General features: G+C 39.6%; 1 protein-coding gene across 1 annotated transcript; it reads right to left on the bottom strand.

Moving 5' to 3' along the window:
- Window positions 1-425: 425 nt before the first annotated feature.
- PLK4 (polo like kinase 4) lies at window positions 426-14,480 on the bottom strand. The gene is made up of 16 exons (XM_027658837.1): window positions 14,265-14,480; window positions 13,714-13,809; window positions 13,401-13,496; window positions 13,188-13,302; window positions 10,242-11,274; window positions 8,496-8,596; window positions 6,987-7,360; window positions 6,451-6,555; window positions 5,967-6,069; window positions 5,359-5,508; window positions 4,651-4,781; window positions 4,165-4,256; window positions 3,650-3,788; window positions 1,942-2,079; window positions 936-1,042; window positions 426-589 (listed from the first exon to the last, which is right to left on the bottom strand). The coding sequence occupies exons 1-16, from the start codon at window positions 14,292-14,294 to the stop codon at window positions 490-492; spliced, it is 2,910 nt and encodes a 969-aa protein (XP_027514638.1). The 5' UTR covers window positions 14,295-14,480; the 3' UTR covers window positions 426-489.
- Between the last annotated feature and the right edge of the window lie 4,186 nt (window positions 14,481-18,666).

The following is an 18,666-nucleotide window of genomic DNA, read 5'->3' as shown; positions in this document are numbered from 1 at the left end:
CGGACAATTACCACTGCATTTATTTTTTTTTTGTATCAAATGCTTGTGCAGAGAAGTTTAAGCTGCTGCTACAAAAAATAAAAACCAAGTTACAAAACATATACATATTTACATATATTACTTGTAACACATAAAAATATAAGTTATTTACAAATACTTCAACAGCACAGATACATTTTCCTTGACTGTTCACACTGAGTAAGCAGTGGGGCAAGAAAAAAAACACAACAGATTCAGATTATTTCCAAAAACTTAATGCGGTCAAACTTAATTGCTCAAAGTTTTGCTTGAGCAAGCTTATCCATCATTTTGATGAAAAAGCATATTTTGTATACAGAATTTGCTATACATAAACAGAGCAACCCTTCCTACCTTTCTATCAGATAGTGGAAGAATTTCTGCATAAGCTGAGTAAGATCAGTCACTTTACTTAAAAGTCAGTGAGTGAGTTTATTAATGTCTCATGATGTGACACCCAGTTTGCTTTAATCAGTGAGGACCAGCTGGACTGGTAAACATCACAAGAATAGAAGACAGACAGTGCAGTTTCTCTTTGATGTATTCTGGCAACTTATCATTTTCTCCATACCTAGAGAGGCAAAGCAACATAGAAAAATACAGATGCTTAAATAATTTGTTTTATTTTAAAACAATATAATTATTTCAAAACACTAGTTTTCTCACCTTTCCTGTTTTAAATATTATAAATAAATAGTGGCTGTTCTCTGGAGATCAAGTAGATGCATTTCCAGCTTGTTCTATTAATTTGTTATTCAGAGTTCAGCCAAAGCTATGGGTACTTCTCTTTATTTATTAAGATTACAGAAGCTAATCAACTGTGAAGTCATTGAAAAGCTAAGTTTTAATATTTACAAACCAAAATCAGCCTTGCACTGATCATTACCTGGACTATTTTTTAGCAGGAGCAGACTCACCTGGTTGTCTGGCCATCTGGAGATGTGTAAGTGACAGAAGAAACACCTGCTTGGGCTACCAGCTGGGATCCATCATTAAACTGAACCCACACTGCTCCACTGCTCAGCTAATGAGAGAAGTTGCATTATGGTTTGAGGATATGAAATACAAAATTACATACCTAGAATTTTTCTAATAATTGAAGCTGAAAGTTTTTCGGAGTTGCTGAAGGTACTTAGGTATCATGGTCAGTCTTTTAAAGATAAAGATTGCATGGATACTACTTTGGAGTAAGTAGTCTCATGTAAACTTCCTAAGGTTTCAGATGGTCAGCTTTAAGTCATCCTTGTCAATGAGAGTTAAAGAATTATCTTGAACTTAACCACTCCTTAAGAAATTTTGAATAGAACCAAACATAAAATAGAGGCCCATTTGTGAGAGTTCACAGCTATACACACTTTAAAGTTTATGTATATAAAGCAAACTTTTTTTCTGTTAGGACAGGAAGTTTTATCTGAATTGCCATATTTTTTAAACCTAAAGCTGCTCCCACAGAAAAGCAGAAGGAAAATGTCATTGTAAGGAAACAGCTTTTCCTGTTGTAGAGGCAGATTCATTTCTCTTGTACAGATCTGGTACATATGTGTTAAAAATTCTTTGTCATGACACCTTTACATCTATATTAGTGAACAGACAACTTTAACAGTTTCAGTTTTTTACTAGAGTCAAATTTAAATGATGGAAGACACTGAAATAGGCAATAATAGCCACAGAAAAATTTTGGTAACTGAAATACTAAACAATTATTTTGGTTTCTTCTAGTTATGTAATTCACCATGGTATTTATCTAAGACACTTATTTAAAAGCATCTTTCCACATACACATTTTAGATTTAAACTGTAGCAAAGCACGACTGAATGATTCCTTACAAATCAAGTTTAAAGTTAATGACTGACAAATACATATCTCAAATTTACCAGGAAAAAAGAACAGACTTCCCTCCTTTATCACTATTAATTTCTCACCTGAGAAGCCCAACCAACATTTTTCACAAAGACAGATTTTACAAGTTGGGCTGAATTTGGACTGCATTCCGTTTGATGAACAGAGGAGCACACAGTTTCAGCAGTGTTGATCATAAATGTAGGCTTTTCATACACCACCTAGAACCCAGGGATGCACAGAATAAAGCCTTAGTATTAAGCCCACTGATTATGTACCAGCTTAGTGGTCAATTACCACCTGTTCATATATACAGACAGATTTAGCTTGTATGCTTCATTTAACAGCATTACAGTATAAAATCCCCACAGGATTTTGTAGGAGATCTCCCTGTAGTCACAAAGGAATTGCTTTCCCTAAGTTTTCTACTTCAATTGTGTTTTTACTGTCAGAAAACCCTGTCCAGCTTCAGCAGAACATTTTCAGCACATTAGACTATAAAGCAACCCTCATTCAGATGACCACTCAGCTAATATTTTACAAAAGTACAGACATTGCTATTAATTGGAAACTAGAACATAAAACATTAATAGATGGGTTCTGTAGCACATACAGAATCTGTTATAGGTTTAGAGAGACAAAAGCAATGATTTAAGGATAACAGAGGATCAAACGTATGAGATCTTTAGGACAACATCACAACTACTCCCTACAAGGAACATGTTCCACTACTCAGATACCTCCTCCCACAGTCACAGAGATGACAGAGATGAGGTGCTGTGCTTAGCAGTGTTTAAGATTCAGGTTCAGTGAAAAGATGCAAATCAGGGAATGCCTCAAATAGGAGAGTTTGGTCAGGAAAGAGATCAGGATCCAGATAATTACAGGAACCTGGAAGAAACAACAAGCTGTACACCTCAGGATATACAGATCTAGTTCGACTATCAAGGAAACTACAGATATAGTTCTTAAGGACTGAAGTGTTTGCTGTATGGCAAATAGAGACTGAGTTTGAACGCTGAACTCTCAACTTAGAACTCCAATGATAGGTAACCTTCAGTCAGTGTGAAAATCAATACCAGTGATGAAGCCCTAAGGAATTTTTGTTGTCAGGTTCACCTTAGTCAAGTGAAAGTTGTCAGATTCTGCATTAACGACATGAGCTACACAATCAAAGAACCGAGATGCAGACTGATGTAGATTCAACAAATTCAGATGATGCAAACTCAGTGTGCCAAGACCCCTATATATATAGATAGATATAGATATATATATTTATTCTCCAGTCAGTTGAGGAAGTTTTATCAGAGCTGTGATGCAGGAACCAAAGCTTGGTGGGTCTTTTAAACAAACTAGATGAAATTGCTCACAAAGCCTTATTGGCTACACATGTGTTTTCACTTACCCTTTTTTTTATATACACACTAACACTTCATTATTTCAGAACAACAGCCTCAAGTGCCCATAACCTTTGTGACTACCATTCAATATACACTGCTGAGGAGCTCTCAAATCAGAGACTGTGCTGTATAACATGAGTAAGTAATTTTCAAACTCTGTTCCTAGGAGGAATTTGTGATAAAGTTTTGGAGTATTCTGATTTTTTCAATGATCTTAAATCCAGGTATCAAAAGTTAACTGAAATCAAAGTCAACATTTCTAGTCAATATGCTCACAAATGGCTAATAAAAGCCTAGATCCATACAAATGTAATTCCATTAGTTCAAATGAAAGAGCAATATTTGAATTCCTACAGGAGAGTAGTTTCCATGGTATATTTTGTGTACTTACAGGAGAACAGTTTGGAGTCTGAACTGGAGTAGAACTGGTAGCCTTATTTCTATCCAGTGCCACAGCTTCTCTTGAACAGTTTATATTGTCCAACAGGGGAGGTGTTACAGCCTGTGGTGATTCAGTATTGCCAGGTTTTCTGGAAAAATAATGAGAAAATCTAAGAAAAGGTCTGTCCAAAAGGGACTCAAGAAACATGAGGAGATGTAGCTTTTCCTTCAATTCCTTCAATTTACTACAGACTGTCCAAAGCACAGCAGTGGTCTTCTGTAGAACTGTTTTTACACGTGCTAATTGCTGGCCTGGTTTAGTCTGAATCCACAAGTGCATAGTATCTTGATATCAAAGGAGGCTCTGCAGGTCAAAAATAAGATGTTCATACATGCTATTAAGTTAATATTTGCTAATGACTGTAAGATCTGTTAAGCAACCTTGGCTTCTGCAAACATTTGCTGCATAAGTCTGCTGAATGGGAATATTCAAATACTTAAGTATTTTCAAGTGAAAGATACTACCTTCCAACAATTATTGGAAAAAATGGAACACTTCCACTCCTTTTTTCTTCTTCCAAAATAGCAGATTCCAAAGCAAGGCATATACGATGTCCCTGAAATTAGAAGGAGTTTAATGAAGTCTTAAATTGAGAAATGTCTAAGTACTTTGTACATGTTTAGTGTGGCAGGTGAGCCCACACAAGGAAATTTCAATGGTACTGAATCTTTCAAGTTGTATAAAGTAGCTTCATCAGTTCTGTTTAATCCTTTCACCAGACAGGCAAACCTGCTTTAAACACTATCAAGAATTTCCTCTCAGCCTTTGTTGCAAGGCATTGTTATTGTGACCTTTACATTGACATTTGCTCTTCCAAAAACACCATCCTTCCTTCTTAATAGTGTAATGAAAAATATGAAAAGCAACATTGGAAGCACATTTGTGAAAGGGAAACTGTATTTTTAAGGAAACTGCTTTGCACTAGAAAAGGTCTATGTAAAACACTTTACTTCATTTGCATGATCCATATAAACTTGTATTTCCTTCTTCAATCCTGCTTCATTTTCTCCTTTCAAAGTGAACGATTTCCCTGATTTTTCAATCACACGAGTTATACCAGCTGTCTTGTGTATCTTTGCTCCTGTAAAAAAAATGTAACAATTTTTAGTGTGAATTGTACAGATTTCTGTCATTACATTCTACTCTACTAAAGTGTATCTCCCTGACTGAATTACTGCAAAAGTAAAACCACTCCTACATGAGTTCTGGGTCTGGCAGAAATAAAGCGTGATGTTAATGGAATGCCCTCTATGGCCAAAGATCAGTACTTAGATGGGAAAAGGCAAACAATTGCTTTCTCCTTGAGTGTCGTTTGTAAAACTATTACCTCAGTTAACAGTGGAAAGCTTGAAGACTAGGGACATGCCTTTCACTAAGCAGGTTAACTATCAAATGTAAACGCAAAGAAGAGCACATGAATAAAAACAAGTGGTAATAAATAATACTTTGGCAACATGTACTTCCTGAAGTAAGGAAATAATGAATAATCAACTAATCTACAAGTGCTAGAATAAAGGCAGAGTGGACAAAAAAACCTATTTATAGCGCAGTATTTTCTTCAAACTAAAGTGATTGTTGTTTTAGTGTTTGGCAATATTTTAATGCAGCTCTAATATAATGATCTAACTATTTGCATAATTGCAGAAATTAATACATACCATCATAAAAACAAATTTCAACATCTGCAGTGGGTGAATTTTCCATCAACATACACTTGGCATATCTTGTATAGAACGTCACTTTTGGGGTTTTTGTTCTTACCAACTGCACAAACTTGGCTGCATACTGGTATTTTTTCCAGTACTTTTCTAAAAAAGAAAATTTAAAAACTTTTTTTAAGAGTTAGCAGACTAAACACTGTGCACCAGATTGAAGATAAGTAATTTAAAATATGTATTTGATAGCTGAAGTTTCTGAGTAATATTGAAGTTCTTGACAGAAGTATGTTCAAAGAAACTGACTTACTTCTAACCAACAGTTCCCAGTATGAACGAGGAAAAGATTATGAGAGCTTTAATTTTAGTGCACTACATTGTAAAGGGGTGACTCCTTAGAACTTCCATATAAAAGACATTAAAACCTCTGGATTTACACTTTCTTGTGAAGTTTCAAAACAGTTTCCAGTTAAACTGCAGTTTGAATCTTATTCTAAGAGGAGCTTTACTTCACAATTATCTGAAAAGTAGTGGCTAAAAGCTATAAGGTCTCAAGGTTCACTTAAAATATCACATTCATCATCATAATTTTAAAATAAATTTCAGGTTACCTGGCAAGTTGTCAAAATTATACATGCAGGTGCCTTCCGAAGAAGCAGGAGGTCTGTCATCAAGAAGGAAACCTCTTCCTTCATTTGGATGATAAACTGCAATCTACAAAAAGGGAACAAAAATTGTGTTTAGTTGCCACTTACTACAGCACTCTGTACTTTTAACAGATATAGAAATAAGTCACAGTTTAATTAATTACCATGATTTACCATGAACACTATTTCTCTAGGTAATTACTTAACAGCAGCACTTTTTCAACAAAACTTTACTTATTCCAAAAGTCAAGCCCAGTTTTGCTCTGAAATAATTGCTTGCTCCCTATATTTGTGTGGCTGTTTACAAATATAGTTTACAAAAAAGTTTCCAGTTGTGCATAAATAAACATTGGATTTCAAAACAAATAATCACTTCAATAAAAAACAAACCCTCTGAATGAACTCTAAGCCCTTTACACATCTGTGAAGAAATCCAAAACATACTCACCACGTTTCCATCACAAGATATTCTGAGAACTTCTTTCACAAGTTCCTGTGAATGGTGTTCTTTCAGAAACTCCATGCACACTTCCCCAGTATCTAGAATGCTCACCTAAAACATATTAAATATACAAGTTAAACAAAAAGACTTTCTGGAAAGGCAAGATACCACTTTTTTCCAGAAATGCTTTAAAAAATGCTTTTCTTTTTCCTTGAATGCATTGCAAACTTATAAATGCTTCTTACAGTAACTTTTGTTAATAGTGCTATTAAAACAGAGCACTTCACCATGACTGAAGAGTATCAGCCTGGTCACTGAGGGTGTGGCTTCTTAAGTGACAAATCAAACACAGACAGGTCAGCTCTATTAACTTGTAAGTATTCTATATGCCAAAATTAAGATGCATCTTGCTAATATAACTTTGAATTGAATTATTATAAATTAAGTTTCCTAAAATGAAATTAGTCTAGTTTACCAAGTGATTTTTAAGAGACAGTCGCACTATATTTAATATTTAAATTGTTCCCATTTTAAGAACATACCACTGCATTTTTTGTTTTTTGCCTGATTGGTTTCAGCCTGCGAGCGTTGAGAGGTGACACAATACTTCGCAGTGCAGGTTTCTGGGGTGCTGGTGGTTCTTGGCCCCACATTTGGGTTTGTTCTGAAGTTGACCAAAGGCCACATGTGGGAGATGGCTGAAACTCCTCAGATTTGCAGAGAACTCCAGGGATGCATTTCTTTGGGTTTCTCTGGTTTAAAGAATGTGGACAGTTGACAGATGCATCAGGATTCCTTATATCTTTTAAGGCGTTCCATGCATTTCTCGGGGCATCTTGCTGCACATCCAGATGATACCGAAACCCTCCATGTGCATTACTGTTGCCAGTTAGGTCTGCAGATGGTCTCAGAGGAACTGAAAGCATCATAAAGGTACATTGTAGATTCAAAGGATTAGAAGGGAAAAATGCTATTATGGTTTTAAAAGCTTTTCAAAAGATCAGCTTTATTTAAGTGAAGAATGGGATTCCTCAGTCCAAATCATCAGGCTATGACTTGAGTACCAATCAACACCACTGCTAATAAAATTCCAGTGCTACTTAAAAAAAGCTGTTACTAGATTTCATTTACTCTTTATATATCAATTTTTAAAATCCATTTATAAACAAACTACTAAGATTTCAAATAGATTCTAAAACAAGAATTACTTTAATCTGTTGAATCTATCTTTAATGGTAAGCTCACTTACTATTCACATAAGCACTAGTAACAAGTGTCATTCATGTTGCAGGTTATCTAACTAATGTTTTATTGTCAGAGGTTTTAGTACTCAAGATGTTAAATGCATACTCCAAATCTGTTGTTTTATATCCAGACCAAAACCTATTTTTATCTTTAAGCTTCCTGTAAGTGCTTTCCTAGTTTTGATATTTAAGCCCTTGATCAACTGTCACCTCACCCACGTAACTACTGCACTCCTCCTGCCATGTGGCTGAACAGTTGAGAAGGGACAAAAGTGAAGCAGGATTATTCAGACCATATGTCATCTGATTCGAATTCCCTGCAGACAGGAAAGGAACAAGTCCAGTAATATCAAAGCAAAAAGGCCCGAATAGATTTGTGGTTTATTTTACTGATTAAATTACATTATTTGCAAATGATGCGTGACAAACAACACCTCCTTCCCTTCTGTCTCTTTTCTCCTTTCCTCCACCTCTCCTTCTGCAGCCTCTTATCTTTCTCAGTCATTGAGGTCTCATCTTTTCTTAAGGTGAATTTGCACATGTAAATTAGCGGGGCTTTCAAGTCACCTGCTAATTTTTTGTCATGTATTTACACTTACACATTTTGGGTGACAACTGAATAATTACGACAGGTTCTAGAATTCTGTTTTCCCCTTTTGTTTTTGCTAAAATACTAATAGAAGATAACAAGTTCGTTTTAGGAAACTAAGTATTCAAATTCAATGTACAAAGAAATAAAATACAGAAAACCCCACAAGTCACTACTACAACTTGAGTGCAAAAATACATAACTGATAAGGAACACACCATTTGTTAGCATACTTCCAAGCCACTGCTGCATTGTCTCAGCCTGGGACTTCTGCTCTAATAAACCAACCTGGGGCTTCATTGGGCAGAGATAATTCGAGCTACAAAATAAAAGTTACACATGTAATCAAGATTACATCAAAAACACTTGCACAACAAAAGGCATAATGTCACAGCTGCAGAAAGCACAACATTCTTAGAACATTTAAGAAATGTAGCTCTAGGCAGCATAGAATATGCTTCTTTTTCAGGGGAATGTTCGTTGGGTAAAACATAAAAAAATAAAACACTGTTTCCAAATGGAGTGAAAAGTTATTACTAATTTTTAGCACAAATTTAAGCCTGTTAGCACTCGCTCTTGGAGCTGACATACATGAACAAGAAGAGCTACTGATAATGCTGCCATCAGTGGCTGCTCTTACATCTAGCTCTTAATTCACAGAATAGAAAATAGCCTTGGAGAAGACAGTGATGAGATGACACCCACGACCCCAGTGGATCTCATTCAGCATAACACATACGCAGCTGAAAGATGTAACCAATCCCACCACCTAAAACAATTTGTATTTATATAAAACACAGTCAATCCCAAAAATTATAAAGATTTTTTTTTACCAGTTTTTTAAACAACATATATATTAGACCTGTGTAGTCACAGGTGAACTTAAGCTGTTGAAGGCTAAAGAACACATATAAAACCACTTACTGCAGAGTCACTTATCTGTTGTAAATTCACACTAAGCTCCTGTAAGGTTTTTTATCTCCGTAGCCTATTCCTTGTCTGCACTTTCTTTTAGTGATGATCCCTACTCTACCATTGGCAAGGACTCAGTTATCACCAAAAACACCCCAAAACCACAGTATATAAATATCTAATTTAAGTCTTAGGACCTCACATTTAAGATTGTTGTGCAGGCTAACTATGTAAGAGGCTTTCCTATAATCAATTATGTAAAAAAAGTAGTAACCATTCAGTTAATCCCCATACTCACATTAATACTCTCTCATGTTTACATTAAGCATGAGTTTATGAAGTGATAGGGAAGAAAAGTAAGCATTAACATTTGCACAGATTTTTTGATTCAGACATTTTTCAAACTAGAAAGAATGCACATGGCCCACTGAACTTGTTGAACAGAGCCTTATGTCAAACATTTGAGAGTTGTCAAGAAAACCTTCTTATTCCATTTACTTTTACTAAGGGAAAAGTGCTAGTTTGTCTTTTCCCTGAACTGATTTGCAAAGAGAAAAACATATGAAACGATGCCACTTCCTAATGTGAAGAGAAATGCAAGAACTAAGACATGAAAGTCCTTATATTAAAGTAGAAAATGGTTCTTTGATAATTTGCTAATGGAAAATGTATAGAAAGAAGCCAGGATTCTTACCCAGCAGCTACAACTAAGTACAGAACTAAAGTTCAGATAATTATCTTAGAGTGAGTGACACTTTACTTACTGGTACACCACTTCTTTAATCTATTGCCTAATCTTCACTTAATTTTTTCTTTTATCTTCTGTAAGCATAACAGAAAAAAACCCACAAGAGATCAGCAAGTAAAAATATTGGTAATTACATTTTAAATGCCTTCTACCCTGTCTGTCTCTTCTACAAAGAACAATTTAGCAAGGCTCTCTACTAGGATTGCTGTGGGGAAAGAAATACTTAACTTGCTACACATGGAAAGAAGTCAATAATACAGTATTACCAGCTCTAAATGTTATCGTAATAAAAACTGATTCTTACTGTGGTTGATCTTTTACAGGTGGAGATATTTGCCCTTCAAAAGAACCAGAACTACTAGTAGTCTTCTCCTTAAACATTTCTCCTATATCAGCGTAGCTGTTGGCAGGTGAAAAGTATTCCATATTTTCCCTTGTTCCTACTTTAGGCTTGGAAAGCACTTCCATAGAGTGACATCGATCAACGATATTTGATATGCCTTGAGTCTGACTGTGGGATGTGCCAGACCTATCTGAGGAGTGGGCTCGTCGGAGGTAGCGCGAATGGGGTCTCTCTTCTCCAGGCTGAATGGTTCTTCCCCTGCTGGTTACACCAATTTCCTTTCCCTGAATTCCCCACTGATGAAAAGAGCCACTTCCATCTCCCGATGATTTATTACCAGAATTCTTGTTTTTAGGAAAAAAAGTAATTTTATTTGGGAGTGGCTGTCCAACTAACAGCTGCTTCTTTTCCTTCAAATAACCACTGGTACTGATGCTGGAAGAGCCTGTGAAGGTTGTAGAGATGGTAGCATTTCCACTGTCCATAGAATCTTCTGAAGTTCCCAAATCTTTACTCTGTGCAGAGCTCGACCTGGACATAAAAGGATGATCCAACACTGAGGAAAGGCTTAAACGATCTGCTGGATTTTTGCGGAGTAACCTGTGTATAAGGTCTTGTGCCTCTCTTGACAAAAAGGCTGGCATTTCATAATCTGCCAACACTACTTTATTCAGCGTGTTCTTGACCGTGTCCGTGTCAAAAGGTGGCTTTCCAATAAGAAGAGTGTAAAACATACAACCCAAAGACCACACGTCAGATTCAAGTCCATGAGGACTCCTTGTGGCTATCTCTGGAGAAATGTAATTTGGAGTTCCACACATGGTGTAATGCTTTTCATGAGGCATTTTCAGCTGAGTTGCGAGTCCAAAATCAGCAATCTTGACATTCATGTTATTGGTGAGTAAGATATTAGAAAGGGTGAGGTCTCGGTGCAGTATTCCATGAGAATGAAGATACAGCATACCTGTGATAATCTGATGCAAGAAGTGTCGGGCTGTCAAAACACAAAACCAGATGTTTTAATCTTATAACTGAAATTGCAGCTCTGAAAATAACTTTAAGTCTGCTATTGGTCTTTTTCTAATAAAAAGAACATTACAACAATGTTTAGTGTCATGCTACTGAGACTGTAATTAACTTTCTGCTTTCTACTTTAAGTCAAGTTGGCATGACTATGTTCTACATTGATGAAAAACTTGTATAATGCAGTAACCAGATTTGTGCCTTTGCTAACAGAATAAAGGAAGCAGGACTGGAAATATTTTCAATTGGCCTAAACTTTCTTACATTAGGTTCTTAACAATTAAAAAAAAGTTTTTCATTACTTTCAGAAACAGCAAATACACAAAATCAAGCAGCTTTACTATGTGCAGATTATAAAATATAGGAGACAATTTGGATTATATTTGTTTTATCATTGGCAAACTGGCAAGGCTCGAAAGCATGTAAGTTCATGATATTGGGACAGCCTTTGTGTTCTATTACACTAGAAATTCAGTGAATATTCAAGAGTTATAGCTTACAGCAGGAATAACAAAACCATATCCAGCCTGAAACAGCACAGTTTATTGTGATGTTGCAATTACAGCAATTTTAAGAATCATTCTTTCTAGAGCAAACAATTTGCAGTCTTCTTTCTTTTCTTAACAGAGGGCAAAGAATGGTGAGTAACAAATATCAGAAGAAATCTCTCCTCTAAGGAAGAGGCTGCTTTATCCAGGTCAGTGTTTATCAGCTTTTAGAAGTCAGGTACTATCAGATGATCCCTTTTTTAGGGAACAGATATGAGTTAAAGAGATGATGCCTGTAGAGCAGTACCCCTTTAATCCAGTCTTGTGATATGGGTTCCAAAAAATCCATATCTATATTAGTTTCACAGAATTAGATTAGAAACTGATAGAGAAGCAGGTAAACTGGAAGAACTGTGCAAGAGATGAGCAGTGAGGTAAGGCTGGAAGCAATAGAGGCAATAACCACTGAATCCAGACAGGCTAAAACCAGAACAGCTTCTTTGGCTGTTCTCCGCTGTGCCCTCAAACATTATCCACTGCAGTTTGCTTTGCTATATTTTTTTTTTTAATTGTACTGTTCAGGTTAGGATTTCAGTGGTCTGTGTTCTAACTGAAATCCTCACTCTCTCAACTGTAAAAAAATGAAATTGGTAAATTCTTAAGCAAATAAATCTTTTTTGCAAGACTTCTTTCTCAAAACACTATTCAGAAGAGTAACAACCAATTTAAAAATGTTTTAGCATTACTTTGATAATATCTCTCACTGAAAGACAGGATTTTCAGTGCTTTCTGTAAGAAACTGCAATAAAACCACAGTAGATTTTTCCCTCAGCTGCCAGTCACTCAGAATTTCCAGATGGAGCGTCAGATTGGATACTTCCTTGCCAACTCAGTCCTTAAGCAACACAAGTAACTGCATTACCTTCATTTCTACACACAGCTTGGAACACAGTCAATATTTCCAAGAACACTACCTAAGGCAAACAATAATCCTGAAAGCTCTGTAACTGGTGACATATAATACAGAAGAGGTACAACACAAAGAAAGCAAATCTGTGGATGTGAAGGTTCCAGTCTTCCCCTGCGGAGCTTCCTAGTCTTGACTTACACTTCAACATAATTCTATGTACAAAGGCAAGCTCTACCTTTTATATACCTCTGCCTTCTAAATTCACTATTTTTTTTATAACCCGAACAGCACAAACAGAAACGAAGTATTCCGAAATACAACTGAATATATGTACCATAATAATTAATCTCTAGATTATCACTTACGACAAGACTTTAAGCTACAGAAACTGTGATGATAGTTTTAAATACTCTTCTTAAATATTTATTGGGTGAGCCAAAATGCAAACAGTTAGTGCAAAGAGCTCCACAAAACAAAAAATCCCACCTTCATCTTCTGAAAAGGGTTTCTTTCTATTCTTTATGTATCTGCTCATTTCACCATTGTGGCACATCTCAAGTATCAAGTATACGTAGTTGCTATCTTCAAAATAGTTATAAAGCTGGAACATAAACCGAGGAAAAATAAATCAAAATACATTTTCTAGACTATACAACAAGTCACACATACAGGTCTCTGTACAAACCCCACAATTCTTACCTCGAGTATAGACGGATGCTTTAGCTGACAATGTATTTTCACCTCATTCTGAACCCTCTGTACCATTCCAACTTTGTGCATGGCTTTTTTATCTATCTGCAAATGGACCACAGAATATTTTTCAAGCACTGCAACACTGACTACATACTAATTGTACTTGGTTGTACATCTTCCAGGATTGAAACCCAATCTAAATACCCGTTATATACAAAAAATCAACCCAAACATCAATGCCCAACTGCATAACCGCAACCTGTTGCAACTTGCGTTCAGTCTCCTGGGAGACAGACGCTTCCTTGGCTGGCTGCCTTACCATTTTGATGGCCACTTCCAGACCGGTTTTCAGGGATATTGCTCTGTAGACCCCTGCGAAGGACCCCTTCCCCAGGAGGTTCCCCACTTTGAAATCCTGCAACGCGAACAAACAGCGCCGTCAGTCAGGCTGCGGAGCCCCTCTCCCCACGCGGACCCTCCCACCGCACCTGCCCCCCGACGTCGGACAAACCCTGTGGCGCCCCCGGGGGGTACCTGGACGGAGCTCTCCGGGGCACGGCGGCGGTGCCCAGCGGGGCCGCGCAGCCACCCGCGCCGCATCCTCCTGCCGACTCCGCGCTCACGGCTCGACTGCCGCCGGTGCTGCCCGGGGCCGCCTTCCCGCCGCGCCTCCCGCCGCTCCCGGGACATGGCACACACCCGCCGCCGGCTGCCATGGCAGCGGCTGCCCCCAGAAACACGTGGGGACTGGGCGAAGGCGCGCGAGGAGCCGCGCTCCCGCAAACGCCCGCCGGGAGAGGGTGGAGCCCCCGCCCGGCCCCTCCGCGCTCCGCGGCCCCAGCACACGGCGAGAGGGGCCGCGCTCCGCACCTCTATCCTCTCGCCTATGCAGGTCGCCATGGCGCCGGCCGCTCTCCCCCGGGTCCTGCTACCGGTTGTGCCGAGGGCCTGTTGTGCCGCGGTTACTCATCAGGGTGCCCCGGGCCGCCCGCCCCGGCGCAGCCCCGCTCGCTCCCGGGCCCCGCGGCAGCCCGTCCGCGCCCCCGCCGCCGACATTTTGAAAAGTCGCGCCGTTACCCCCCCGGCCCCGCCCCGTCCCGAGACGGGGCTGCGTCTGACGCAATCGCGTCACGCAGCGGCGGCGCGGCGCTCGCGGGCGGGGCCGGGAAGTGCTGCCGCACGTGCGCGAGGCGGCTCGCGACCGTTTCCCTCTCTTCTAGAGCAGCCGTTACGGCGCATGGGCGCTGTGAGGGGAGCGCGAGAGCGCGCCATGGCCTCAGCCCAGCTACGTGTGTCACCTCAGTCTTTTGTGCCACCTCAGTCCTGTTGAGGTGGGTTGACCCTGGCTGGACGCCAGGTGCCCACCAAAGCTGCTCTGTCACTTCGCTTCTCAGCTGGGCAGGGATGAGAAAATATAAAGAAGGACTCCTGGGTCGAGATAAGGACGGAGAGAGATCAGTTACTGTCATAGGCAAAACAAACTCGACTTGAGGGGAAAAAAATAATTTATTATCAATCGAATCAGAGTAACATAATGAGAAATAAAACCAACGTTTAAACGTCTTCCCTCCACCCCTCCTTCCTGGGCTCGGCCTCCTCCCCCTGAGTGGTGCAGGGAGACGGGGAATGGGGTTCCAATCAGTTCACCACAGGTTGTTTCTGCCACTGCTCAGGGAGAAGAGTCCTTCCCCTGCTCCACCGTGGGGTCCTTCCCATTGTTACCATAAATCGGCAGTAAGAAACCCTTAAAACTCAATTTGTGAGCATTACTGGGCAGGCATTCTTTTATTATCAGCTCTGGACACACAGAAGGATTGTTCCTCTACTCATGTGTGTGTCCTGTTCTCAGCTCCTCCATGGCCTGCAGGTAGATTTCTGCACTCCTGTTGTGAAAACCCACCCTTAAGGGGAAGGACCTTCATGGGCTGCAGGGGCACAGCTGCTTCCTCATGGTCTGTATTGCAGGCTGCAGGGGAACCTGCTCTGACACCTGGAGCACCTCCTCCCCCTCCTTCTCCATTGACCTTGGTGACTACAGAGCTATTCTTCACACATATTCTTACTCCACTCTTCTCTGGCTGCAATTACATCTGCACAATAACTCCCCCCCCCCTTCCTTCTTAAATATGTTATCACAGAGGAGTTACCACTGTTTCTGATTGGCCCAGTCTTGGTCAGCGGCTCATCCATCCTGGAGTCAGGTGGCAGTGGCTCTGTTGTTGGACATGGGGGGAAGCTTCTGGCAGATTCTTACAGACATCATCCCTGTTAGCTCCCACACTACCAAAACCTGCTCATACAAACCCACCTGTATGTCAGCTCAGCCCTGTGCGTCACCTCAGCCCTATGCGTCACCTTGGCCTGGTGGCAGAAAAGTGAGCACTTCTGACAGTCCTGCATGCTTCCAGGTATCTCTCTTAGGGTTAGGATTAGGATTAGGGTTAGGGGGTAGGGTTAGGATATTAGGGTTTAGGGATAGGGTTTGGGTTTGGGTTAGGGCTAGAGTTAGGATTTAGGGTTAGGATAAAGATGCTTTTATGCCTGGAAAAAGGCATCTTTCCCAGAGACAGTTTCAGATGTTTTTTCCTCCTGCCTTCTAGAGGCACTGACTCCCAGGCACAAGAGAAGATAAGTTCTTGTACACATGTCTGAAGGCCCCACAATTGGGGGGCCAGCGATGATAAAAGCCCTGAGAAGAACAGAGGGTGTGTCTCTTTCTTAGGCCCAGTGCAGATTTGTGCTGAGACATTAAGTGCTCCCAACTTTGGAAATAAATTCTCCTAAATCCTTTCACTACCTGGTATTTTGGGGGTACCTGCTTGCATTTGACCCTTACAGGCAGGAGTGCAAAATGGGAGCAAGACAGATGGTGGGGCAACAGCAGCTCTCGGATGGACTGATATTCTTGTGCAATTACACCCATAGGTAGGAAGATGTGAGACGAGGCTGTGCGAGGGGAAAAGCACCCTATATTTCCTTTTCATTACATTGTAGAACTGCCTGATAAGTCAGCTGTTTCCATATGTGACTTTAAAACCATTGAGTGACATTTTTCTGTTGTGTTCTATCTAAAATATATGGTAAAACAAAATCCTGTAGCTACGAACAGAGAATCTCACATGTCCCTTGGCACCTTCATTTAGCTTTTGTTTATTGTTAGTGGCAATCAGACCTGGTCAACAGCACTTCCATGGCTAATGTGAAACGAAGCAACATAGTTGTAACAAGGTTGTATTTATGAGCTAGTAGCCTTTGCTTGACGAATTTTCTTTTTGTAGTTAAGGTGAATTCAAAATGTAAGGGAACATCTTCAAACCCCATTACCTCACCAGTTTGTTTACATTCTTATGAGCTTTTCTATTCCTGGCTGCTCTACTAAATATGAAATTCATCTTTGGGCAAGTATGGCCTCAAACAGTATTTAGACTCAATCCCTATAGTGAACTGCTGCGGGTCCCTTGCACAGAACAAATTTTCCCCAGTTTTTGAGGATATGTTTGCTTTTCCATTTCTTATTTTTCAACTGGTAGTTCACTTTTGTTTTTATTTCTTGCTTGACGTTAAGATGCAGTGCTGTTTACACTGCCTGAAGCAGATGTTTCCACCCTCTGTTTCTTCCTTTGTTGTGTGGCAGGATGATCATGTGGCTACACAGTGAACTAGATCAAGGAATTGATTTGGGCTGGGAAAAAGAATTCTAATTTTGTTGGTTTCTTTTTTATTAGTCTGTCCTCTGAATCACCCCACCTCATAAACATCTTGCTGGCTCCTGCTGCACCAGGGGAGTGCTCCCGAAGAGTTATTCTGGCTAGGGCAGACATCCAGGATGCAAGGAGGAGGTGTACTGATTTAGCACTTCACCTTCTCCAGTGTTTGCCAGCTTGTGGCTATAAACTTAAACAGTTCTAACACTGCCTGCCTACTTTCATTGTCAGGATAAAATACAGAGGTGGCTGCACTTTCTCCTTCAGAAAAGGAGACTCTCAGGAATGTGCATGCAGACATGCACTCCTTAATCAAGCCATTGATGTAAAATGGCTTGTGGATAAGTGTATGCGTCAATTGCTGAGAATCCTTAAAGGTAAAATGGAAGCTGTGTGAGTGATTAAATAAAACTGGTTTGTCAAGTTCTGCAATATTAACAGTGATCACTGGTTTGAGTAACTAGGGTGGAAGATTAGCAAAAACAAGACTTTTGATTTAATTTCAAGGCTAGATTTTCAACCTGAACAGCGATAAGAAAAGTTCCGTGAGTGAATTCATGTGCCAGAAGTATGGCTGGATACATACTGACATTGAGGGCAAACTAAATAACTAAGAGCGTACAAAATATGCTGCATTACTATACAGAGGACAAAATTTTTAGGTATAGATAATTCCTTTTTATATTAGCTACCACGGTTGGAAAAGTATATGTGCTTTAGGGCACAGGCATGGAATTCTCTGAAGTTCTGTTGTGTAGTGCATAGCATATTTGGGGGTGCATAGTAGTTGGGAGGTTATAAATAGGAAGCCTTCAGAAGATGATCATATTTCTAGCATAAGATTGGGAGGTAGATGTCAATGTCTAGTTTGGCTTCCTTTTCTTTCATGTCTCCCCATTAAAAGGGGAGCCAGAGTCTTTGGGCTTTCAGTGAGTAGCTGCTCCTCCACTAATTGTCAAGCCAGCAACATGCAGTGAAATAATTCTTTCCTCTGTCTGATAAAAAAGAAACTCAAATCACTATTCTGTTGTTGAGTTGGATTTATGACTGCAGGGGTCAGCATCTGCCGTAAGCAGAGCTTGTGAGACAAAACTGCTGATGTAACCTTGCTAACTCTTTCTATCAGAGAGAGAGCACAGATATCTAATCTTATTTGCAATGCTTAAGTGTTGAAAGAAATGTTATCTTAAAGTCTTCTTTAAATAATTTAAAGAGAGTAATAGGACTCCCTTAAAACAGGGCCTGCCAACCTTCTTTCAACTTTTTTGCATTAATAAAATGTGAAGATTTAATGTGTTCTTCATCAGTGGAGAAGCCTGATTAGAAACAAAAGTAAAAAGGAGATGAGTACAGAGAATGATGAAAAGCAAAACTAAATTACTCATAACACAGAAATTGGGAGAAAGAGGGGAAGTCATCATCCCTTCCTGCCATTCCACCTCATTCAGAAGACACCATAAAGTTCTAAAGCTGATGGAACTCTGCCAATCTTCCCCAGAGCGTAAGGGAACGACCACAGATTTTTGAGTAGAAGGTGAGCAAGAACTGCCCAAAGTGCTGTAGTCTGC

This window comes from Corapipo altera, unplaced genomic scaffold, assembly GCF_003945725.1.
Source record: "Corapipo altera isolate COAL_440 unplaced genomic scaffold, ASM394572v1 255, whole genome shotgun sequence".
Lineage (NCBI taxonomy): Eukaryota > Metazoa > Chordata > Aves > Passeriformes > Pipridae > Corapipo > Corapipo altera.
Note: the sequence above shows the minus strand (reverse complement) of the source record. Positions and strands in the feature narration are given on the sequence as shown.